The sequence below is a fragment of the Notamacropus eugenii genome, chromosome 3, assembly GCF_028372415.1.
Source record: "Notamacropus eugenii isolate mMacEug1 chromosome 3, mMacEug1.pri_v2, whole genome shotgun sequence".
NCBI lineage: Eukaryota > Metazoa > Chordata > Mammalia > Diprotodontia > Macropodidae > Notamacropus > Notamacropus eugenii.
In genome coordinates, this window is record NC_092874.1 from 261,873,683 (window position 1) to 261,899,961 (window position 26,279).

The following is a 26,279-nucleotide window of genomic DNA, read 5'->3' on the forward strand; positions in this document are numbered from 1 at the left end:
GGGACCTGCCTTTCTGAATCACTGCCATGCTCTGCCCATCACCACAGGGGCTGGCGAGAATATACACTCCAACAGCCCAGCCTTCCACTATCAGCAGACATCAGTGTAAAGCCAGCAAGCAGAGCAAGATTAAAAATAGTAATGTAAAAAGGGAAAGTGGAGGGGGGTAACCATGGAGGTGGAGGGGCAAAGAATAATTATATCCAGGACTCACAGTTTGTGAAGCACAGTGGGAACAACAGAGGAGACATGTGCTTTTCCTGCCTTTATTTCACAACTTGAAATTCTCTTGTTAGCTCCGTGAATGTAAGTTATGTTCTCTAGACTTTCATATTTCAATTTTTGTTGACATCTACTAAATTAAAGTAAATCAAGGTGGAGAGATGTTTATTAATCCCACAATGGACTAGGAAGAGTAGAGGTGGCTTTTTCATTTATTTTTAATAATGATGTTTCTAAATTATAATGAAAACCTTAGTTCTGAAAGATCTAATTTGGGGAAGAAGAAAAGAGGAAGGTGCATTCAGCTTTGACACACGTTTGCCTCTCTGGCAGACTGGTGACTGTTTATGCAAACACTTTTGAAACACAGACAGTGGGTGATAGCTTTACATTTCACATTCATATAAATCACTTTGAACCTCTGATAACATAGTAAAGCCTTTGGCTCAGTGAGCATCTCTACCTTGCTGGACAAAATGAAAATCTTAATAAACACAATATTAATATCTGTTCAGTTAGCTACTGATCATAATTAATATAAAACATCAGGTAAGGCATTGAGCTATAGAGAGAGGTGATCAGGGTTTTCTCTGAGTCTAATAAACAGCTTAGTTTACAAAGTTTCACCATTTTTTTTCATCCTACTTACTTTGAGATTTGTAAGAAAGTGCCTATCAAATATTCATCAAGGACAACAACATGTCTATGGCTGACATTACAAAACAAATCATGTCTAATAAGTCTTTAATGAAAACAATCTTGCAAATAAAAAATGCAATCCTAGTTTGATCTAAAGTGTTTATGTCATTTCAGTACTCATTTAGTGACAAACACAACACTATTCTGTTGAACCAAGTGAACTGTATTGAACATGATCAATTTCAAATCCCCTTTTCTAAAACTTCACACTTAGCAGTTTTTCCATCCTTTTATGCACCCCTTTAATAAAAGTTTTTTTTTAACTTCATTTGAGCTTCCCAAGGACTGAAACTAATAAAGCACACTTACTTGAAAAGTATAAAATCGAGTTCCATTAGGAGGATGCACTTTGGGGGAGCCAGGAACCGTGTTCATATCCGAGAAAATCATTTCTGATCCTAGAGACAGTACAATCCACAAGGAGCTCCAGATGCAGAGTAGAGCACTAAGCATACAGATAAATCCTCTCATGCATTTAGGGATGCTACAATGTAAAATGAAATCTGCCCCATCCTTCCAGATATTCACAACGAGAGCACTCACTCCTACGTTTCAGAGCTCATCTGGAAGGTCACCAGGCACTGATCTTTAGTTCAACTACTTCTTTGGAACATTCATGAAAAATAAAGAAATAAACAGTAAACCCACAACATCCACAGACATAAAATGAGGAGCACGGAAGGAAAGAAAGCTAGAACCAATGATAAATAGAGCTTTTCAGAATCTGGCAATGCTTTGGACCTGCCCATCTGTTCTCAGTGATAATCACCTCCCTCCACCACAGTCTAGCAGAGTGATTATGCTAAACATCCTGGTTAACCAATAACATACAGTTTCATTTCAGGCAAGCATGCACAGTGTAATACAGAGGACCTCTTCTGACTAGCCTGAAGCATGCTTCCTAGTAGATTTAAAACAGTGTATATAAACATGAAATGATTTGTATCCATTATATTCCTGGACAAGCCTTGTTCTTTCTGCCTTTGTTTCCTGTTCATTAATAACAAGATTGCTGTATATTTCCCCATCCAAGCTTCAATAAAACACAACTTTAAATTCATTATTTATAGTACAAAACAAATCAAGGTAGATTGGTATATAGAAAGTAGTAAAGTATAGCAATTAAATTAGTAACCATGTAAAGTATCTGGGATGCTTTCCAATACAAAATACACACACACACACACACGCACACACACACACACACACACACACACACAAAGTGAACTGCGTCTTTCTGAGCTCCAAGAGTCACAAACTTTTTATAAGCTAGGATTATACTTCATTATCTCCCTTTCTCATCTAATCATTAGACATTTCCTGCCTGTGTGACCTTAGGCAAGTCATTTTAATTCTCTTGATCTCAGTATCTTGATATGCAAAATCAAAAGGCTGAACTAGATACTTTCCATCCTCTCAGCTCTGAAAGTATGATACTATGAATTATCATTCATTCAACTTGCCTTTTCTTTTAAAAACTCTAGTGCAAATGTTCTTGATCTTTGTGTGGTATGTATGTGTGTGGGTCTGTGCAGGACCCCGTTAACAGTCTAATGAAACCTATGGTCACCTCGGAATAAGGTTTTAACGTGCCAATTTATTTAATCAAGTAAACTAAGATACATAGGATTATGAAACACATCAATGATGGTGTTATGTAGTTATCAAATATATATACATACATACATATATATATACATATATATGTTAAAGGACTCCAAGTTAAGAATTGCTTTCATAACAGTGACAAAGTAATATTTTCTTCCAGAAATCAAATCTTATAAAAGTTTAAAACTTTTTACCTTGAAGGGTCCATGATGTCCCTCTGATGTGGGTAGTCTCTCCACCAACACAGATAACAACCCCACCACACCTCATCCTGTCCAAATCTTATTCAGGCTTTCCCATAATTCTTCCACAAACCCAAGACAAAAACTCTTGTTATTATTGTTTCAAGAAATTTCTTAGGCATAAGAAAGCTTTCTTAAAATACCAAAATACTTAAAATACTTTCAGACAAGTGTTCTACACAGCAAGCAATGTTCCCGACACCCAAGTTAACCCACAGTGTATTCAGCCTGTAGGAAAACATTAAAGATCATATTCAAATCACTTGGCACCTTTTAGTGGCAAAAATAAATGTTCCATTTACACATTTTCCAAGGTGGAGACTAAGGGAAGACAAATTTGGGAGGGAGACAACGTTTCCTGCATAAGTTTATCCACCCTAGGGAATCAGGGAATTTGAAGTAGTAGAGGTTGTTCTGAATCTATTATATGTTGAGCAAGGCTATCAGGAGGTCTTTTAAAAGAATAAAAAAAAATTTCCACTGTAGCTTTACATTGATAAATACCATAAAGACAATGTCTTCATTTAGTTAATTAGGAAAATGGGCACGGGACTTACTCTGTGATTGGGAAAGATAGAATAAGTCCACATTTTCTAAAATTATGCTTTTCCTCTGAATAAAAAATTACATCTGGAAAAGAATTCCCCTCTCCTTTCACAGAGAACAACAACTGTTTGCCCTTTGACAATAAAGTCACCAGTTGATAATAAAGACACTTTCTAAGTCTCTTTCCTACTTCATTCTTCTTCATATTATATTGTCTTTACTTATTGGTATAAATATTGATCACATACCAAAGCTCCAGGAGGTCAGGGACTGTCATTTTAGTCTGTATATGAGTAGTCACCCACAGGATGTATGGTTTCACAGAGCATCTAGGTAGTAGAGTAAATAGAGTGCTCAGTCTGGAGTCAGGATGAGTCATCTCCCTAGGTTCTAATCTAGACTCAGATACTGACTAGTTGTGTGACACCCTGAGCAAGTCACTTAACCCTCTTTGCCTCAGTTTCCTCATCTGTAAAATGAGCTGGAGATGTAAATGTCGAATCAAATAACTCCAGTATCTTTGCCAAGAAAACACCAAATGGGGTCACAAAAAAAAAAGACAACTGATACAACAAAAGTCTCAGGGCTCTGAGAAGTTAACGTATAAGCCTCAGAGGCAAGGAAATGCCCAACAAGAAAGAAGACTAGACGTTGCCTCCTGTCCTAAAAAGAATACCAACCTCTCTAAAGTAGGGACTAAGTACAAGAGATAAAGTAATTTCAACCATTGTCATAGCTTAGGGCAGACATCAAGAACTCAAACAAGGCAAGATGAAATTAACAGCAGAGGAACTTCTGACAAAGGTTCTAAGTACGTGATTTAGTTCAATCCCTAGTTGCCCATAGTGGTCATTATTGTTTCTTGAATAGAAGTAACCTTGTTCTTTGCTACAACTGCATAATGCCTTCACATTCCGTTGTTTGCCCAATCCATCATTCCCCATCCCCCATTCTTTTAATAGTCAACTAGGAGGATTCAGTCAAATGAAATGTCACTGAAAACATGTACATGATTGTCTTATTGGGCCAAACAAACAGATTGTCAAATTGGGCCAAACAAATAGACTGAGGACTATAAAGCATATCTACAGCATGTACACAATTTTTACCTTGCTAATTTCAGTCTCCTTGGCTTTTGTCCCCACATATTAACAACATATGCCAGGTTTTTTATAAATCTAAGGACCCAAACCTTACGAAATGAAAAGCTCTCTAGACCATATTTTCTTAGTGTTTTTGGGAAGACACTACTTATCAGGTTCACAGACAATTGGTTACTGTAGCACAGCTGAGTGGGCATGATAAAAATAGCAAGGCAGAATGTAGGACAATTGATTTGAGAAGGGAAGGTTCTTTGTTACAGAACAAAGAGCTCCTAGTAGAGTGTTAGGTTTGAAGGCAAGAAGATCTGGGTTCAAATCTGGCCTCTGGCATTTACCAGTGGTGCCATCATAAGCAAGTTATTGAAGCTCTCTGAGCTCAAGTTCTCACATCTCTGGAATGGGAATAAGAAAAACTTTAGTAACTACTTGACAGGATTGTTGGGAGACCCAGATGATACATAATGTATGGAAAGTACTCTATAATCGCTATAAGTAGTGTTTGTATATGCATGCATGTGTGCATGTGTGTGGGTATGTGTATGTGTGTGTACATGTGCATGCATGTGGGTTGTGAACACATATAGTTTTGTATGTGTGTTGCATGTGTAGGTGTGCGCATGTGTGTAGGCTTGGGGTATTGTGCACATTGTGCATGTGTGTATGTGTGTGCATGTGCATGCGTGTATGTGTGTGAGTTAGCAGCCCAGAGGGGACAGAAATCCAGCCTTGGAAGAGAAACTGGTTTCATGCTGTACCTCTGACTCACTTTGGTTGTATATTATTTCAAAGAAGGTACTGACCTTCACTAGTAAAGTGAATTGTCTCACCCTAAAGAGAAAATCATGGGACTAGTCCTGATAGCTATTTTTTTTTTTTATTTCACTAGAATCTGTCTGTTACTCCTAATGGACAAAGAAGTTTAAACAGTATCTTTAAAACCTCATCTTCCTTCTATGATTTTGCCATTAAGAAACAAATCTACAGCCAAACACACAGCAGCTAGGACATTCCTTGATGGCAGAGACAGTTTCATTTTTGCTTTTGTAATTTCCCAGAACCAACAGGGTAAGGACTCACTTCTGGGGAGCTGGAGGGTGCAGTGCACAAAGGACCAGCCTTACAGCAGGAAGACTCATATTCTGAGTTCAAATCTGACCTCACACAATTACTAGCTCTGTGATCCTGGGCAAGTCACTTTACCTTGTTGGCCTCAGTTTCCTCATCTGTAAAATGAGCTGGAGAAGAAAATGGCAAAATAGTCCAGTATCTTGGTGAAGAAAACCCCAAATGGGGTCACAAAGAATTGGACATTACTGAAAAAGGACAGAATAACATAAAGAATTTAATAAATGTTCTTTAAACTGAACTGAACTCCTTCCCACATAATGTACCATGACTAGGACTGAAAACAAACTTGCAAATATTCTATTACTACTTGGCAAAGTAGTGGTGGTCCATTCCATATTGGAGAATTCATCCCATTATGGTTTTCTAGGAGTCAGAAAGGAGTCTTTAAATTCTTGTTAATCCCAGAAGAGTCTGGTACAATAGGTTTTCATTTATATAGAGAGGAAACATATTTTACATAGATTTCTGGCCAATGGAATTATTCCTGAGTGACATAATAGATAGAATGCTAGACTGAATAGTCAGAAGACCTGGTTCAAAGCCTTGATTTGTCACTTATTAGTTGTGTGACTCTAAGTCACAATTGCCTTAAACTTCCATCTCCACATCTGTAAAAGGGAATTGGTAATGATTGCGTTATCACATTTCAGAGCACTATTGTCACTTGGAAAACACCACATAAATGTGAAGTTCTAGGATTAATGGAGAAATCATGACAGAACATATAAGGCAGTGGGCATATTTATAAGAGAAAAGAATAATTAGAGCAATACTAATAATAGCTAGCTTTTACTATCTCTTTAAGGTTTGCAAACTGCTTTACAAATATAAAATTTTATCCTCATAACATCCTGGGAAATAGATACTGTCATTATCTTCATGTCACAGATGAGTTAACTCAGACGGACAAAGGTGAAAGAACTTGCTCAAGTTCCCACAGATACTAAGTATTCTGTGGATGAATCTGAATCTGTCTTCCTAATTTCAGGTCCAGAACTGTATTTACTGCACCATCCAGAATGATTCATAAAAGTGTTCCATTATTTATGGCTTTCTTTTTATGAAATGTCGCAGAAGAACCTCCCACATATTTCAACCAGTGACTGACTAGATGAAATCTGCTACCATTTTGTTTATTTCACCAAATGAGACCCAACGTAACTTCTTTGACTTTTGACTAATGTGGAAATGTCTTATAGTTGAACTATAGAACCAAATGGTCTTTATGTCAGATGTAGAGGGCCTTAATTTCCATGTTATGCATAAACTTTCTATTTCATCTGAACTCTACAACAGGGTTTCTCATCTAACTTTTTTGATACCTTTGTAGCATCTAGGAATTCAACAAGACTGAAAGTTTTATATAATCCCCACTGAAATCCTAACACCACCTTTTACCCCACAATGACTAAGAATAAGATGTGGGATTTTCTCTGATTTGACACAACAAGCATACCTGAAATCTTATACTGTTCTCCCTTAAAAATTTAAACACAATTAAGAAACAGTCTTACTGATGGCCCCACAAAGGCTACCTACTCAATAGTAATCAGGTTTCTAAAGACCATGGCCTGTTCATCTGTCCAAAGAACCATGGGATTAGAACTGGAAGAAATAAATGAAGAAAGGTATGTTCATGGAGGTTAACTGACTCTTCCAAGGAGACAGTGATGGTAAATATTAGTGGTATGATTTGAATCCAGGTTCTCTAATTGGAGTTCCTGTGTCTGTCTGTCTGTCTCTTTCTTTTCTCTATCAATGGTCAAAAGTGAGAGAGGATAGTTTTCTCAAAAAATATAATGCTTATCAAACATTTTTAAAATGACACATACAAAATAATGCCTTGAAGATATATTCTCTCTCTCTTATTATCCCTCCCTTTCTTTCACATAATCTTCCTCTGCTTCCCATTTTGCATTCCTTCCTTGTGCTTTCTTTCACAGATCCCCTTTTTAAATTCTTCTCATCTACCTCAACAATTCATGTTTTGGTGAAAAGGGTCCAGTGAGTCCTTTGAACCCTGTCTTCACTTACTGTGTGACCTTAGACAACTCAGTTAAATCAACTGAGTTGCAGTATCTGTCTCGAAACATGGACAGGATTTCTGGGGTTTTACGATGATCAAATGAGATCACACAAGCAAAGTGCTTTGTAAATCATACAATCTCAAATATATTTTAGCTAACAATGACAACAATTTTTTTTTAGTCTAGAACTAGAAGAGAAAATGTCAAACCACTCCAGTATCTTTGCCGAGAAAACCCCAAATGGAGTCACACAGTCAGAAATGACTGAAAAAAAAATGGCTGAATTTGTATGGGATCTCCATCATTACAAAGTGTGCTCCTTGAGGGTAAGGATTGTGTGTTTGTCTTTTTTGTATCCCCAGTCCTTACTAGAAGTACTAGCACATAGTAAGCAATAAAAACATACTTGTTGCTTGATTGATCATACAAGTATTAGAAGGTTGCTTCCATCACTGTGAATTTATTTGACTTGCTTATGATTTTACAGTATTTGAACCCAGCACTTTCTGAAATCTAAATTAACTGTATAACTATCATGATAAGCAGCCAATTAGTTTATCTAGACTTTTGAAAAACGACATGTTTGCAACTCTGAAATTCTCCCAATAAACACGAGCATGTATATGACTAAATAATACAATTCCAAGCATCTTATGCTGTAAGTCATTTTCTATATCTTCATATGGATTTTAGTTTGGCCAGAATATCCTCTGATAGCATGCTTGGTGTGCATATAATTTCAAGAAAATAAAACAATTTTCATATCCAGTTTAAAAAATATCTCCAAACCAATGGAAATGCTTATTTTGATAATTAAAAACAATCTCCTCAGCAAGGCCTCTCGTGGCAAGACTGAAATGGGAACAATATGTGACAGAAAGGGTGTGTTTTTTAATAGTTACTCATCTAATTCAATAAAAATCCACGATTTAAATCTTAACTCAAAACATCTGCTTTTTTCCCATTATTTTATATGTATATATGGGTAGAGAAAGTAATGTGCCACATGGAAAATGTATTTTGCTAAATGAATCTAAAATGTTTAAAAACTGAATTCTCAATATACATAATATATTTGAATATATATGTGTGTGTATACTATATATACAATATATATCTATATATAAGGTACATAAACATATACATATAGATAGATATTCATATATTCATATACATACACACGTATCTAGCTTTCTTTCTATCCATCAATGTATCTAAAAATACAGGGGCAGCTAAGTGGCTCAGTGGATAGAATACTGAGTCCAGAATCAGTAAGACTCATCTCCCTGTGTATAAATCTGGCCTCATACCTTTACTATCTGTGTGACCCTAGGCAAGTCACTTAATCCTTTTGGCCTCAGTTTCCTCATCTGTAAAATGAGCTACAGAAGGAAATGGCAAACCACTCCAGTGACATGAAAACCCCAAAGGGTGCTATGAAGAGTCAGACACAACTGAAAACGAATGAACAAGAAATATATGCATACATACATGCACACGCACATACACACGTATCATCTTTAATTCTAGTTGATGAATAAGAATAAGAATAAAACACTGCTATTTTGTCTATAAGGTAAAAACAGAATTTATATCTGTGTGTATATATACACAAATGTGATCATTACCTCTAGTTGAAGAACAAGAATAAAACACTGATATTTTGTCTATAAGGTAAAATCAATTTATGTCTTTCAGTGTGTGTATGTTTGTATGTGTGTGTATAATCTACACTAGCCAATACATTAATGTGTATATTATAATTATAATTATATTATGCTATAAATTTAACCGAGATGTTCAATGTAAGCCAACTTTACAAAGTATTCTTTTTCTGTTGTGGGAGGTAATCATGGTTGAGTGACTTGCCCAGGTCACTGTAATGTTTATGCTTGATTAGGGACAGCTTGTTTTGTAGGAAAGCCCGCACTTTTTGTAATTTCTAAAGAGGTTCAAGAGAGTTATGGGTCAAGAGATTCATGACGCCCTTTGACTCTGAAAAGTGTATATATTCTCAGAGGTGAAGTTTTGCTTTGGGGGCTTACTCTTTGGAAGAAGGTTCATGTGCCAGATGAGACTCTGGGTAGCTGTTAAGAAGCCCATTCCACCCCCACCCCCACTCTGACTTTGAAAACCTTGATGTTGTTACCATGTATGTATGTACTGATCAGACAGTTGGATCTGTCTGTTGATCTGTGATGTACGTACTGCTTTTGGTCAGACAGTTAGAAGCCCTATCTGTTGGTCCTTATTTCTTTGCTTGTATTTTATCTGACCTTAGACTCCTTTAAAATCCACTTAACACATAAAGAAACAGATCCTACTGGCTCAAATTTGCACAGGTAGAAAACGGTAGAACCAGGATTTGAATTCATGTCCTCTGATTCTAAAATCAGGATTCTTTCCACTGTTCCATGAGGCCTCAACTATTATTGTTATTACATCTTTTTCTACACACCTTTGGTGACTATTTGAGAAAATGAGATCATGAAACTATTCTTGAGCCCTTCTTGCAGACATCCTTAGTTTTCCTCACTGCTCCCATATTGGTAGAAATTATGAGAGTAAGCTCTGAAAGGAGCTAAAGTTTGAGAACGCTCATCTCTTCAGATAGGAGCTTCCAATATGGGACATAAGATCCATGAATCGCATGATATGACCCCAAAAAGTGTACTATGAAACAACTGGTAGGTAGGAAAATGGGTTGGATTCTACCCTCCCTGGTGAGAGTTTTCTTACCTTATTTCTAATACAATCATCCTACCTCCTTCACTTACAAATATTTTCTCATTCCTTGCCCAGATATGTATGCTCCCAAATTCTCTCTTTCTCCACCAGAGCCTACACTTCAGAACAGTTACAATGTGATCTGGACCAGGCATCAGAAGTTGCTCAAGAAAAAAGCAAAACCCTTTCACCCAACCTCCCAGTACATTCATATTTATACCTAGATTACATCACAGATGGGGCACTGTGTGCAAGAGCAGTGACTGATGTGTCAGAATCTCCCCTCTCTCTTTTAATTTGGGTGAGTCAGGATGAGTTTCACAAGATTAGATGGCATGGATGGGTTGGGATCATAGATCTTATTATATTATCTTGACCTCCAAACAAGCTTCATTCTTAAGAACTTCCATAACTCCACAGGGTCTACCACCATTCTTCATTATCCAGCATGGGAGCTTTGGTGATTTACTCTACTTTTCAATCTCTTTCCCCTCACCTATCCAATCAGTTGCCAGATCCTGTTTTTGTTTTTATTTTTGCTATTTTCTTATCTCTCACATCTCTACTTAAACAGCCCCAAATTCTAGTTCATGTGCTTATAGCCTCCAGGACTAATGTGATAGAATTCTAATTGATCTTCCTGGTCTGTGTTGAGTTTTTCCCCACTACCATGCCACATTTACTGGCAACATTTGACCTCCCTGGGCCTCAGCTGCCTTCCTCATTTGGTAGAGCATTATCTATTGCACACACCAAAGAGCATTCTTGTAAGGATCAAAGGCAGTTGTGTATATTGAGCATTTTGTACTTTTAAAGTGCCTTATAAAGACCTGTTTTTGTTATCTACATTATTGAGAAAAGTTGTAACATGCCCAGGGTCACAGAACCAGTATGTTTCTGAGTTGAACTCTGGTCTTCCTAGCTGCAGGAACAATCCTCAAATCACCAGATCAACTCAATATCTATAATTATTGCAAGAGTAAGGATGATGTCTTACTTAAACTTGCAGCTCTCTCCAATGCCTACTAGGCTGCACTGCATGCACACTACATCCTTGATAAATATTCGCTGAAATCTCCTTTGGAAATATTTCAACTCATCAATGAATCTTTAGACTATGACATATATGACATACTCCAGATGTGGCCCCATCGCAGCAGAGTCCCGCAGGAAAATTATTCTCCTAGCTCTGGACACTATCTCTATTAACATAGCCCAAAATGGCATGAGTTCTTTTGGCACTTCACAGCATGCTGACTCATAAGGAGCTAACCAAACTTTTCACTTAAATTGTTTTCTAGCCATGTCCACCCACATTTTGCACTTGTACGAATTTTATATTTTTTTTATTTTGGCCAACGTTTTGAGATGGCATAAAACAAAAAGTAAGTAGCTTAATGAGCTTATATATTTGAAAGCACTTTCTAACTGACTGTTTGTTTCAAAAGATAAACACATCCTGTCCCCAACTGCAAAGTACTGCCATGAACCCAAAAGCCATTTCATAGGCTTTCCCCTTTCTTGTCACAGATTCTTATGACATTTTTCCAGCTCTGAATATTTTGTCCTGACATGGTCAGCAGAGATGCAAAATGTAGCTATAATGTAGTCCTCCCCATGCTCATCTCTACTTTTAAAAATTCAACAAATATTGTGCAAGGATCCAGACTCCAAATTGAACTTATCTTCCTTTGCCCTTATCTTAACATTGCATCTGTTATATACTCATAATATTTTGCACATCACAAAACTAGAAACATGGTGTATTCAGTCAAGTGCTGAACTTGGAGTTAGGAAAAGACTAGCTATAGGACCCCAGTTATAGGACCCCAGGCTAAATAAATAACTTCTCTGGAACTCAGTATACCCATATGTACAATCAGAATGATGAAAGACCTAAGTACCAACCTTAATATGTTGTTTACATATGATCTTTCCTATTTATTTATTTATTTAATTTTAAGCTTTCAACATTCATTTCCACAAAATTTTGAGTTCCAAATTTTCTCCCCATCTCTCCCCTCCTACCTCCAAATGCTGTGCATTCTGATTACCCCTTCCACCAATATGCCTTCCCTTCTAACACTCCTCCTTTCCCTTATCCCCATTTTCTCTCTTGTACTATAGAGCAAGGTAAATTTCTATACCCCATTACCTGCAATTCTTATTTCCCAGTTGTATGCAAAAACAATTCTCAACATTTACTCCTAAAACTTTGAGTTCCAACTTCTCTTCCTTCCCCGCTCCCCACCCATCCCCACTGAAAAGGTAAGCAATTCAACACAGGCTATATATGTGTAGTTTTGCAAATGACTTCCATAATAGTCATGTTGTGTAAGACTAACTATATTTACCTCCATCCTATCCTGCCCCCATTTCTTCTATTCTCTCATTTGACCTTGTCCCTTCCCAAGAGTGTTTACTTCTAATTGCTCCCTCCTCCCATTTGCCGTCCCTTTCATTGCCCCCCCCCATCCTGCTTACCCCTTTCTCCCCTACTTTCCTGTAGTGTAAGATAGATTTTCATGCCAAATTAAATGTGCGTGTTATTCCTTCCTTGAGCCAAATGTGATGAGAGTAAGCTTCACTTTTTTTCTCTCACCTCCCCCCTTTCCCCTCCATTGGAAAAGCTTTTTCTTGCCTCTTCTATGAAAGATAATTTGCTCCATTCCATCTCTCCCTTTTACCTCCCAATATATTCCTCTCTCACCCCTTAATTTTATTTTTTTAGACATGATCTCTTTCTGTTCAACTCACCCTATGCTCTCTGTCTCTCTCTCTGTCTCTCTGTCTCTGTCTCTCTGTCTCTGTCTCTCTGTCTCTCTCTTTCTCTCTCTCTCTCTCTCTCTCCCTGTCTTTGTGTGTGTGTGTGTGTGTGTGTGTGTAATCCCTCTGACTGCCCAGATACTAAGAAAAGTTTCAAGAGTTACAAATATTATCTTTGCATGTAAGAATGTAAACAGTTCAACTTTAGTAAGTCCCTTGTGATTTCTCTTTCCTGTTTATGTTTTCATGCTTCTCTTAATTCTTGTGTTTGAAAGTCAAATTTTCTTTTCAACTCTGTTCTTTTCATGAAGAATGCTTGAAAAGTCTCTATTTCATTGAATGACCATTTTTTCCCCTGAAGTATTATACTCAGTTTTGCTGGGTAGGTGATTCTTGGTTTTAATCCTAGTTCCTTTGGCTTCCAAAATATCATATTCCAAGTCCTTCCGTCCCTTAGTATAGAAGCTGCTAGATATTGTGATACCCTGATTGTATTTCCACAATTCTTGAATTATTTCTTTCTACCTGCTTCCAATATTTGCTCCTTGACCTGGAAACTCTGGAATTTGACTACAATATTCCTAGGAGTTTCTTTTTTTGGATCTCTTTCAGGAGGTGATCAGTGGATTCTTTCAATATTTATTTTGCCTTCTGGTTCTAGACTATCAGGGCAGTTTTCTTTGATAATTTCATGAAAGATGATGTCTAGGCTCTTATTTTGATCATGGCTTTCAGGGAGTCCCATAATTTTTGAATTGTCTCTCTTGAATCTTCAAGGTCATTTGTTTTTCCAATGAGATATTTCACATTATCTTCCATTTTTTCAATCTTTTGGTTTTGTTTGGTTTCTCATAAAGTCATTAGCTTCTATCTGCTTCATTCTAATTTTTAAAGAACTATTAACTTCCTTTTGAACCTCCTTTTCCATTTGACTGATTCTGCTTTTTAAAACATTCTTCTCCTCATTGGCTTTTATGGACCTCTTTTGCCAATTGAGTTAGCCTATTTTTAAAAGTGTTATTTTCCTCAGCATTTTTTGGGCTCTTCTTTAGCAAACTGTTGGCATGCTTTTCATGATTTTCTTGCATCATTTCCATTTCTCTTCCCAATTTTTCCTCCATCTCTCTTACTTGATTTTCCAAATACTTTTTGAGCTCTTCCATGACCTAGGACCACCACATATTTATTTTGAAGATTTTGGATGCAGAAGCTTTGACTTTTATGTCTTCCCCTGATGGTAAACATTGTTCATCTTCATCCAAAAGGATGGGAGAGAATACCTGTTAACCAAGAAAATAACCTTCTATAGTCTTATTTTTTCCCTTTTTTGGGGCATTTTTCCAACCAGTTACTTGACTTTTGGGTCCTTTGTCAAGAGGAAGGTATACTCTGGGGACCTGTAAGATCTTAGTTCCTCCAAGATGGCACAATCATGGGAGAGGAGTTTACTTCCTGGTTGGGCTCATGGCTGAGGTTCAGATCAGCTGCTCATTCCCCAGGAGCTTTAGGTGGGGGTGGGGCCACACCACTCAGGGTTGAGGTTCAGATCAGGTGCTCAGTTCTCCTAGGGGCTTTATGCAGAGCACTCCAACAATCAAACAATGAATGCCTGCTGCTGCCTGCCCAGGCCATAGCCAGCCACTGCAGTAGCTCTACTGCTGCTGCTGCCACTGCTGCTGCCACTGCTTGGGGTCAGGGCTAGGGGAGGACCCCACTCCCTTGTTATGGAGGTGAGAAATCTCTGTCACTGACCTTTGAAGTGTCTTTGTCACCTGTGGGCTGAGGGGCCCTGAAGACCTGCACTGGTCCTGCACCTTCCAGTGCCAAGGCCAAGGCGTGGATGGGCTCTGCTCTGAGTCCAGTGCAACAGACCTTTCCCGTCGGACTTCCAGGTCACACTGGGCTAGAAATCTCCTCCACTCCATCATTCTGTGGCTTCTGCTGCTCTAGAATTTGTTGAGAGTCTTTCTTTACAGGTATTTTATGGGCTGTGGAGGAAGAGCTAGAGTATGTGTGTCTTTCTACTCCACCATCTTGGCTCCACCTTCCTTTCCATACAATCTTTAAGCAAAGTTGTTTTGCTTGAATATACAGTTTTTATAAGGAGTTTCTTTTTCTTTTCTCTTTCTCTTTTTTTGTTCTTGAGGTGACAGGGAGAAAAAATAGATTTCTCTTAATTTTAAAATATGAAAAGTAGGGGTGGCTACAGATATGAAATGCTGCATGTACTTTTAAATAAATTCACTACATGACTAATTTTATTTAGTATTTTTACTGTGTGACATGAAAACTTTCATGCAATGGGAGTATTCGATAAATGTTTGCAACATAAAAACAAAATAAGTAGTTTTCAAAAAATTAAAAGGTAAGGTGATTTTCTTTTATTTTAAGCAATATCTACAACTTTTTATAGAATTTGGGATGCCCATTTGAAACATTTGTTACAAAAGGTAATCGGGGAGGGGGGTGGAGCCAAAATGGCAGAGCAAAAGCAGAGACTTGCTAGAGCTCTTTCCCCCAAACCCAGCCAAATACCTGTAAAAATGACTCTGAACAAATTGAGCAGCTGCAGAACCTGCAGAACAATGAAGTGAAGCAAATCTCCAGCCAAAGACAGCCTGGAAGGTCGACAAGAAGCATCTATCATGTGAGGCAAGGAGCAGAGCACACTCCAGTTTGGGTCACACTGGCACAGATGGGACTTGAACAGTCCTCATGGGGACTGAATCACTGACATCTATGGGCATTTCCAGACTTCTCAACCCCAAAATGCTGAGGACAAATTGGAAGATCAGAGGAAAAAGACCTGTGTAAAAGAGTAGAGTGATCAGGCCCCAGCCACAAGGGGGTGGAGGGAGAGGAGCCTGTGGCAGCTTTAGCAGCAGTAGAGGCAGTAGCAGTGGCTATTTCTGGAGCTCTAGGCCCACAGACTATGGGGGGATCGAGCAGCTGACAATACACCTGTTTATCCCCCTGGAAGCGGAGAACTACCTTTATAAAGAGCTCAAAAGCAAATAATTGGCTAGGGATATGAGCAAAAATAGGAAAAAAAAGTCAGACTATAAAATCTTACTTTGATGACAAGGAAGATAAAAAATATAATCAAAAGGAGACAACAAAGCCCAAACTTCCACATCCAAAACCTCCAAGAAAACTATGAATTGGTCTCGAGTCACAGAAGAGCTCAAAAAGGGTTTTGAAAATCAAGTAAGAGATGTAAAAGAAAAGTTGGGAAGAGAAGTGAGAGTGGGGCAAGAAAATCATGAAAAACAAGTCAACTGCTTGCTAAAAGGGACTCAAAATATGCTGAAGAAAGTAACACAAAATGGACTTACCCAAATGGCAAAAGAGATCCAAAAGGTCAATGAGGACAAGGAAGCTTTATAAGGAAGAATGAGTCAAATGGAAAAGGAGGCCCAAAAGCTCACTGAAGAAAATAATTGCTTAACAACTAGAATGCAACAGATGGAAGCTGATGACTTTATGAAAAATCAAGAAATTTTTAAAACAAAACCAAAGGAATGAAAAAATAGAAGACAATGTGCATTATCTCATTAGAAAAACAGCTGACCTGGCAAAAAGATCCGGGAGAGACAATTTAAAAATTATTAGACTACCTGAAAGTCATAATCAGAAAAGAAAAAGTAACCCAATATTCTAGAACCAGAGGGTAAAATAGAAATGGAAAGAATTCACCAATTGCCTCCTGAAAGAGATCCCAAAAGGAAAACTCCTAGGAATATTGTAGCTAAATTCCAGAGCTCTCACGTCAAGGAGAAATTACTGCATGCAGCCAGAAAGAAACAATTCAGTTATTCTGGAAATACAATCAGGATAACACAAGACCTAGCAGCTGCTACATTAGGGGATCAAAGGGCTAGGAACATGATATTCCAGAGATCAAAGGAGATGGGATTAAAACCAAAAATCATCTACTCAGCAATACTGAATATAATACTTCAGGGGGGAAATGGATATTCAATGAAACAGAGGACTTTCAAGCTTCTTGATGAAAAGGCCAGACCTGAATAGAAAATTTAACCTTTCAGATACAAGAATCAAGAGAAGCATGACACGGTAAACAGGAAAGAAAAATCATATGAGATTTACTAAAGTTGAACTGTTTCTACTTCTACATGGATGACAGAAGGAAGGGCAAATGGGAGGAAGGGGTAATTAGAAGTAAACACTTTTGAGGAGAGATGATCAAAAGAGAGAAGAGAATAAATGGGGGGCAGGATAAGATGGAGGGAAATATGGTTAGTCTTTTGCAACATGACAGATATGGAAATGGTTTGCATGACTACACATGTATAATCTATGTCAAATTGTTTCCTTTCTCAGTGGGGGTGGGTGGGGAGGAAGGAAGGGAGAGAAGTTGGAATTCAAAGTTTTAACAATCAATGTTAGAAATTGTTTTTACATGCAACTGGGAAATAAGATATACAGGCAATGGGGTATAGAAATCTATCTTTCCCTACAAGAAAATAGAGGGGAAGAGGATAAGAGAAAGGAGGAATGAGATAGAAGGGAGGGAAGATGGAGGGAAGGGTTAATCAGAATGCATGAGATCCTGGGGTGGGGGGATGGTAGAGATGGAGAGAAAATTTGGAACTCAAAATCTTGTGGAAGTGAACATTGAAAACTAAAAATAAATTAATAAAAAGGTAATTAAATGCTTCTTGAGATTTTTTTATAACAATATAAACCAAATGAGTAAACAGATTCTGATAAGCTTAATATCAAACTCTTGAAATCTTATATAAAGGAATGGAAATAAAGTAGAAAAAAAGTCAAGTTGCAGTTTAAAAATGAAAGAAATATTCTGAAGCAAAAATTTTTCATAGAATATATTTTCCAGAAACCAGTTGGTGCTTCTTTCTGCCTTAGATATGAACTATACCTAAACTCTTTGAATAATGTTATTCTATAGGAAATGCAAAAAAAAGAGAAAAGAAATGGGAGGAGAGGAGAGAGAAAGATGGAGAAGGGGAGAGGGTGATGCAGAAGGAAAGGGATATGGAAAGTGAGAGATAGAGAGATTCTTAAGCATTGTTTCACAGTCACATTTAAAAACAAAGGTTCTTAATAAACATCACAAAATTCTATATACTTCCACCATTATTCTAAAAATCAAATAACACAAAACTATAGTATATACATAGGCTGAAGAAAGGTATAATACCTATAGGCATTAAATTAGAATTTTTCCCATAGCAATGTTATTATTTAGTACAAAATAGATGTTTAGATTCTTTTATAAATAGAAGCCAATAATACTTGACATTTATATAGGACATGATAACGTAACACTCTTTACCTAGGTTATAGCTTTTACTTTTCATGACACTGTGATTTAAACAGGGCATGTTTTATTACACTACCTTGTTGTTGAGTCATTTCAACTGTGTCTGACTCAATGACCCCATTTGGGATTGTCTTAGTAAACATACCGGAGTGGTTTGCCATTTCTTTCTCTAGATCATTTTACATATGAGGAACTGAGATGAACAGAGTTAAGTGACTATCTCAGGGTCACACAGCTGTGTGTGTGAGGTCAGAATAATAATTAATAATAATTGTCTGAGGCCAGAATTGAACTCAGGAAGATGAGTTTTCCTAACTTCACGCCAGACACTCTGACCACTATGCCAACAAACCACACCTCACAGATAAAGAAATTGAGATTCAGAGTGTAAGTGAATTACACTCAAATTCACAGAGCTAATGAGTAATAGAGCTGAGATGTGAATTCAGTTTCCCTAACACTAAATCCCTTTCCAATATATAATGAAAAGGGGGGAGAGGCAATAATGGAACAGGAATTTCCATAATTAGACATAATTGGCAGTGGGTTGTCTAACATGCAACAAAGCAATGAAGAAAAATAGCACAGTAGAGTGTGGACAAATAAGTATACCTGGTGTAGCTAAAAACTCAATAACATTCAGGCTGAATATGGAGAATGAATCCCACTCATGGAATCTGTGCATGGAGACTAATTAATTGCTTATTGTTAAGTGGTTTGGGAGAAGCGATGAGTAACCAGCAAATACACCAAATGATCTCCATGTTAACTGCTACAACATTTCTTTTGAGTTTTTTTTGGCAATGTTTTTCCACTTTTCTTTTTTGGAAACAAATTACCCAAATGGTTCTACCTTTCTGTTCAAATTTGGGCGAATAAGAATTACATAAACGAACTAGGAGAAACTGAATTGGATCTTCTCATTACATATCCCTATCAAAGAGGTTAACTAGAAGAATGGAATTTGAGAATCCTAGGAGGTAAGCAGAGACTCTTACCCTGCCTTCTTTTAGATAAATAAAATGCTTTATTGGTAAAGACCTCCAACTTTGTGTAACTAAATGAATATTACCTCTATATTGTGTTTTTACTTTATCAAGGGAATAACTGCTAACCGGCAAAACACCAAATGAGACCATCTTTATCTTTTCTCATACTTAATACATTTTTCTTTGCATAATGGAAATGACACTGGAACACTGCGGATCATAAAAGTATTTGGGTTTTTTTTTTTAATATCATATCAGCAAGTTGAATTTATTGCCTTGCTGTATATCAAACAACAGATTATTAAGCACCTACTGTGTGCTAAGTCCTTTCCTAAGGAGCTTCTACTTCATCACTGTGATTATTAGGGAAACTAATCAACCAAAAAAAAAAATAGTACAGCTCTTATGACAAATATATGTATATATATATATATATAATACATATAAACATTAAAATTAATGATAATTTAGTTTGTGACTAATACATGTTTTTGTGCCTTTCATATTCTCTGATACAACAGCTTACTTATACTGAACAACTAATCCTTGGTCATGGATCACTATACAGAAAACTGAATAAATCAAGCTTCCCCCTCCCTACCCATGCTGACAGTCATACCAAAAGTATTTTTCTTTCTCCTTTTACCTTCATTAAATTTAGTTCTTTCTATTTTTTCAAACTACTCTCCTGATCACAGATTTATCTGTTCTTATATAATGTTAGCTAGAGGGATCTATGTACCTTAGGCAAGGTTTAAAAATTGCACCCCCTGGGCTATACTGTCCAAAGGAGTTTACACCAATACATTTGACTTGACTGATTGAAGAATATAGAATTCATGATTCTGTAGCATTAAACAAATGCTAGTTTATACAAAAAACAACATTATGCTTAAAAGCTTCCACCCTTTGGTCGCTTACCTGCTAGAGCTGCCTAAAATACCTAGCACTGGTCCAAGGAATAGGTCAGGATATATGAGTGTTTATCATAAATATGATCAAAGACTAATGCCATTGAAGATCCTGGAATTTTTAAAAAATGTAGTTAGACCTTTTTTTCTCCCTGAGGAATTTCCCTATAAACCATAATAAAATTCTTTTTGTCTCTGCTCCTCCATGAAGAAAATATACAAGTAAAAGTTTTACTTAAAACATAAATCTGTTACCTCCTAAATGAAAATGCCAACAAAACACCTCATAGAAATAATTTTCCCTTAATTTATCATGATGTACACAAACACAATAAGAACATTTCCTTGTAATGAATTCATTCCAAAAACATAGCAACATTGAAAATGAAATGAGAGGAGGGATATTGGGGAGGGGGGGGAGAGAGAGGATCAAGACATCACACAAATGCAATCTAATGTTTTAGATTAGAATCAGTGTTGTTTATCTAGTTCAGCCTGTGCTAAACGTTTTATCCCATGAAGTGAATTGGGGGGAAAGGATTACAAGTTTGGCACATTGATCCTGAGCTCTGCTAATCTCACTGTTGCATCCCATAATCCGTATGACTTAAATTTTTCCCAGTTGCAGGCATATGAAATGAAGCCCCCTTGGTCTGAAACTATAATTTTTGAGTGCCAAAAACTCCAGGCAAGGAAACTCTGTCTACCAATGCAGATCAGCTAATATTCTGCAGCTTTTAGTCTTAGAGAGTTGACTGGAACAGTAAAAGTTTAAATAATATGCCTGGGATCACACAGCTAGTACTTCTGAGACACGATTTCATGCCACATCTTCCTCACTGTGAGGATGGTTTTCTATTCAATACACCATGACAAAAAGAAACAGATTAAAAAAAAAACAGAAGTTTAAAGGTGGATGTATATATTTGAGACTTAGGTAGATTTTTAAAAAGAATACAAATAGGGTCATCTTTGGGAAAAATCATACAACAGACATTAATTTGTATTCTGGATGATCTTATCTTTTCCTAATTTTTTCTTCTCCTTGTCTCCTCATATCTTCCCTCCAACACATACACATATACACATACAGGTAGACAAATATATGGCAAAAAAAAAGACAAACTATGATTATTTTCCATTCTTTTACAGTGCTGTCTCTTGAAACAGATAGCTGAATTCTTGCTGTAGAATCACAGAATGAAAATTGGAAGAGACTGCCAAAGCCATCTATTCCAATCTGTACACAAAAAGAGTTAGTGCTATCCTACAAGTGGTTGTTCAGCCTCTACTCCAAGACTTCCAAGGAGGACCAACTCAACACTTCTTTAAAAGTCTATTTGTAGGGGGTATAGCCAAGATGGCAGAAGACTGACATTATACACACATCTAAAACCTCAAAGGGCATATGAACTGGTCTCAAACGAATAAAATATTCTTAGAAGAGCTCAAAAAGGATTTTAAAAGCCAAATTAGAGAGGTAGGAGAAAAACTGACCAATGATTTTAAAAATACAACTGACAAATTGAAGAAAGAATTCACCGAAGAGAACAGCTCCTTAAAAGTAAACCTGGCCAAATGAACAATGAGGCACAATACCTATGTGGAGAAAATAACTTCTTAAGAGAAACAACTGGACAAATAGTAAAGGTGGTACAAAAGCTAACTGAAGAAAACAATTCATTAAAATTAGAATTGGGCAAGTAGAAGCTAATGACTCTATGAGGTATCAAGAATCAATCAAACAAAATTTAAAGAATGAAAAAATAGAAGAAAATATAAAAATATCTCATTGGAAAAAAAAACTGACCTGGAAAATAGATCCAGTAGAGAAAATCTAAGAATTATTGGTCTACTGGAAATCCATGATGAAAAAAAAAAAAAGAGCCTGGACAATATCTTCCAAGAGATCATGAACTAAAACTGCCCTGAGGTCCTAGATCCAGAGGGCAAAATAGTCATTGAAAAATTCCACTGATCACCTCCTGAAAGGGATCCCAAATTGAAAACAACAAGGGATATCTTTGCCAAATTCCAGAATTATCAGGTGAAGGAGAAAATACTCTAAGAAGTCAGAAAGAAATAATTCAAACATCAAGAAACTACAGTCAGAATCACACAGGACTTGCAGCTTCTACATTAAAGATAGGAAAGATTGGAATATGATATTGAAATGAACCTTGGACTATACCCAAGGATCAATTATCCAGCAAAACTGAGCATAATCTTTCAGGCAAGGAGATGGACATTCAATGAAATAAGGGATTTCCAGACCTTCCTAATGAAAAGCTCAGAGCTCAATAGAAAATTTGATCTTCAAATATGAGACTCAAGAGAGGCATAAAAAAGGAAACAGGAAAAAAAAGTGAAAAAAGTAGCCTGTCTTGTCAACAGCTTTAGTTGTTAAAAAGATTTTTCCTGATATCAAACCTAAATTTGTCTCTTTAGAACTTTTACCCAATAGTTGTTTGTTATTTTTCTACCCATTGTAGTCTCATTCCTCCAATAAGACTTTAAACTCTTGAGATCAGTGACTATGCCTTGTACCTCTTCCTCATTACCCAGAAGCCTTCAGCTGGATGCATAACTGGAATTTAATAAATATCTGTTGATTATTAATTCATCAATTCATTTCACCGTAAACTTGCTAGGTTACTACCTAATTATGGGTCCATGTCATGTTGTAGAAAGAATCCTGAATCTTCAGTAAGAAGACTTGAATTTGAGTCCTATTTCTGTCACATACTATGTGGCTTTGGGAAAGTTGCTTAACTCAAGTGTGGTGGTTTCCCCATCAGCACAATGGGGAGAATTATACATGCATTAGTTATCTCATGGGGCTTTTGCTATGAAACCACTCTGAAACACTATGTAAAGTTGGGTTGTGGCTGAAAAGTACTAATGGATAAAAGTTTCTAATTACATTGTCCCTCTTAAGAATATATGCATTTTAACAGGAGATTCACAGAAGCTCAAGACTTTTAATAACCAAATGGATAAAATTCAAATGCAGAAGTTTCTCTAGAGATCTGGTATGAGAGATCATTCTGAGCATTTTTGTTCAAACAAACTGCATCTCAGGAAGGCAACTTGGGAAAGAAGAAAGATCACCAAATGTACTGTCAGCCTCATCTCAAACAAGTAATTTAACCTATCAGGGCTTGGATTTCTTCATATAAAATAAATGGGTCAGACTAGATGATATCTAAGGACCTTTTCTTTTCTCTAAAACTAGGACCCCATCCAAATTGTCATACATTCCTTTCCTAGTTTGAAGGGTCAGGCTAGGTAAACTGTATCCATTAAGTTTGAATATCCTATGCCAACACTTCATCCTGGTCTAGATCCAGAGGCTATGGAAGACCTGCCAAACTGGAAAGACTTTTGAGTAGAGTCCAGTAAGAGACTTTACATCTGTTGGCCAAAGACCAGGCTACTTAAGTTTGGGAAACCTAATTATCAAGCTGGATGCAAGTTGCTGATTATCTTTGGTTATGGCAACTATTGAAAACGACCAATCTAGATAGGGAGCATGGCCTACATTGTTGGAGAAGTACCTTATAGTAATAAAAATCAAGTACCCTTGAAGAAGTTAAGTGTTCTATGAAGCCATAATTAATTATTGATTGGCCATCGTTTTATATTTTTAGTTTTATGTCTTCTCCAGAACAATTCAACATGGATACTTCATTACAATATGGTGATGACCCTGAGGTCTTAGGGCTGATGTCAGCATAATCCAAGTTCTGACAAATTCTAACATGTTGAAAAACTTTCCAGTATGGTTCTGACCACAGATGAAGTCTTCTTTTGAGCCTAATTAAAATTCTTCTGACAGCCAGTAATTTTTTGACTTTTTGGTGAAGAATTATTTTTTGATAGCAACTCATGAAATGAAGAACATTTGAAATGGTATTCAATTCTGTACAGACCTCACCTACTGTTGCGGTGATGAAGGTAGAGTTATGTGAAAGGGCACTAAGTGTTAAACTCTCACGTAGTTTTTGGACCACCTATAAACTTTAATTTAGCTGTTGATATTCCAAAGTGAAGTCCCTGGTCCAGATATGAGATCCCTTCTCCGATATCCAACGAGGAGAAACAGTAAAAGAGGAATTTCTCATATGATACTGACATTTCACAATAAATGAAACCAGAAGAAAAGAGGAAGGTGTCACTAAATTGGATGATGGATCCCAAGTTCTCCTTGAATAGGCAGATAAACAAGGCAGTAGAATTGAACTGAGTACCCCAAGGCAACAAGAAGTATGATTTTGGGGACATTTAATCATCTTATATTGAAGGGCTCATAATAATCATTTCTAAAGAAAACATCACGGAAAAAATAGCTTCTTCCCTGACATCTATAACAAGAGATGAAAAGGTAGAAAATTACTTCAAAGAATACAATAAATCTCTCTAAATTAATTTGAAATAAATAGTGATATTCAATGACTTTAATGCAAATGTAGGAAAAGGTGAAGATGGCAAACAATATATGAATCAAGCACAAGGAATAAGATAGGTAAACAAAGACTACATAGAAACATGTAAAAAATGAACGCATGTCATGAATACTTTCTTTCAGAAAAGAGTTGGTAGGCTCTGGACTTGTCCAAAACAAAACAGCAAAAAAAAAAAAAAAAAAAAAAGTGGCATTATTTATTTTAACATATAAGAAATGACTCATTCTGATGTGGGAGTTATTCCTGAATCAGCTATCTCAGTACTGACTTTTTAGAGCAAAGATCTAAATTAGTACAAAGCTGGAAGAATAAAAATGAGGGAAAAAAAAACTTGCATACAATATAAGAAAACCAATTCTGACATATTCAAATTAGTTAATAATGATGAAAAGAAAATGGATAGAAGAAAGGACATAAATGCAGGCTATACTGATATCACATAAAAGTTTGATATAAATCCATCAGGGAATCATTTTGGTCTCCACAACAAGGAGATCAAAACACTTTACTTAGTCACTAAAAGAGAGATATGGCAGCCAAATATTATGCAGAAAGGCGACTAAAATTTTTGACTAATAATAATGACAATAGCTAGCACTTATATAATACTTAAAACACTGAAAAGCATTTTATATGCCAGCTCATTTCACAGCTGTGAGGTACTGTTATTATCTCTCTTTTACAGATGAAGATAGTAAATGTAAAAATAGTACAAAGAAAACCTTCAGAAACGTGAAATGATATGTCTCAGTAGCACTACTGCTAAGTGCTAGGTGCAAGTACAGAGCTGTCTCGACTCTGCCATGTATCTTTAAACCCTTATCAACATAGCTTAACCTTAATTAAGAAGTAGATTTTTTTGCCTTCCTGTTCCTACCTTCATTATAAGTACTTGTGAAATCCTATATGGTATTCAACACCTTGAGAATTCATATTATCTGTTACCATAATATTTAGGTGGTCAGAGGCAGGTATGGTACAGTAGAGAGAGAACTGGACCTGGAGTGGGGAAGATGTGAGTTCACATCAAGTCTCAGACATTTACTAGCTGTGTGATTCTGAGCAAGTAACTTAATCTCTGTCTCAATTTCCTCAAATAGAAAATAGGTCTAATAATGGTTGTTGTCCTTCATTCTTGAAAAGGACTAAAATGACATCAATATGTTGAGGTCAAGCTACAGTGTGTCTGACTGCTTGGAAGGCTCTCACACAGGTCAGGCACAAATGGTCTATACGAACATTTGGAGTGGAAATGTCACTAAATTTCCACATCTCACATTTCTTTTGAGTTATTGCAATTCTGCTTTCCTCACACAGCACAACAACTTCTTAGATGTAGGCATGCCATTCTGGGCACCCTACATTGCAGGATTGCTCTGAGGATCAATTAGTTAACATTTGTAAAGTGCTTAGCACCTTATGATGTACCACAGGTACGTCATAGTTGCTATATAAATTCTTACTCTCTTTCCCCTTCCCCATTTTAGGCCCTATGTATTATAATTACTTATTAGTACAAGAGATCCACTGCTGGAAG

At 36.7% G+C, this 26,279-nt stretch overlaps 1 protein-coding gene across 3 annotated transcripts in view; it reads right to left on the minus strand.

Annotated features, from left to right (window-relative positions):
* Positions 1-26,279, minus strand: part of PPFIA2 (PTPRF interacting protein alpha 2) — a 684,724-nt gene that overhangs the window by 404,231 nt on the left and 254,214 nt on the right. For 2 of the 3 annotated variants that reach the window (XM_072655485.1, XM_072655484.1), the window contains exon 1: positions 1,231-5,805. The exons of the other annotated variant lie outside the window; for it this stretch is intronic. In XM_072655485.1, the coding sequence (XP_072511586.1) occupies positions 1,231-1,392 (162 nt within the window). In that variant the 5' untranslated portion in view covers positions 1,393-5,805. Of the gene's footprint in view, positions 1-1,230; positions 5,806-26,279 lie in introns of those variants that run through there. 3 annotated transcript variants of the gene reach the window in all.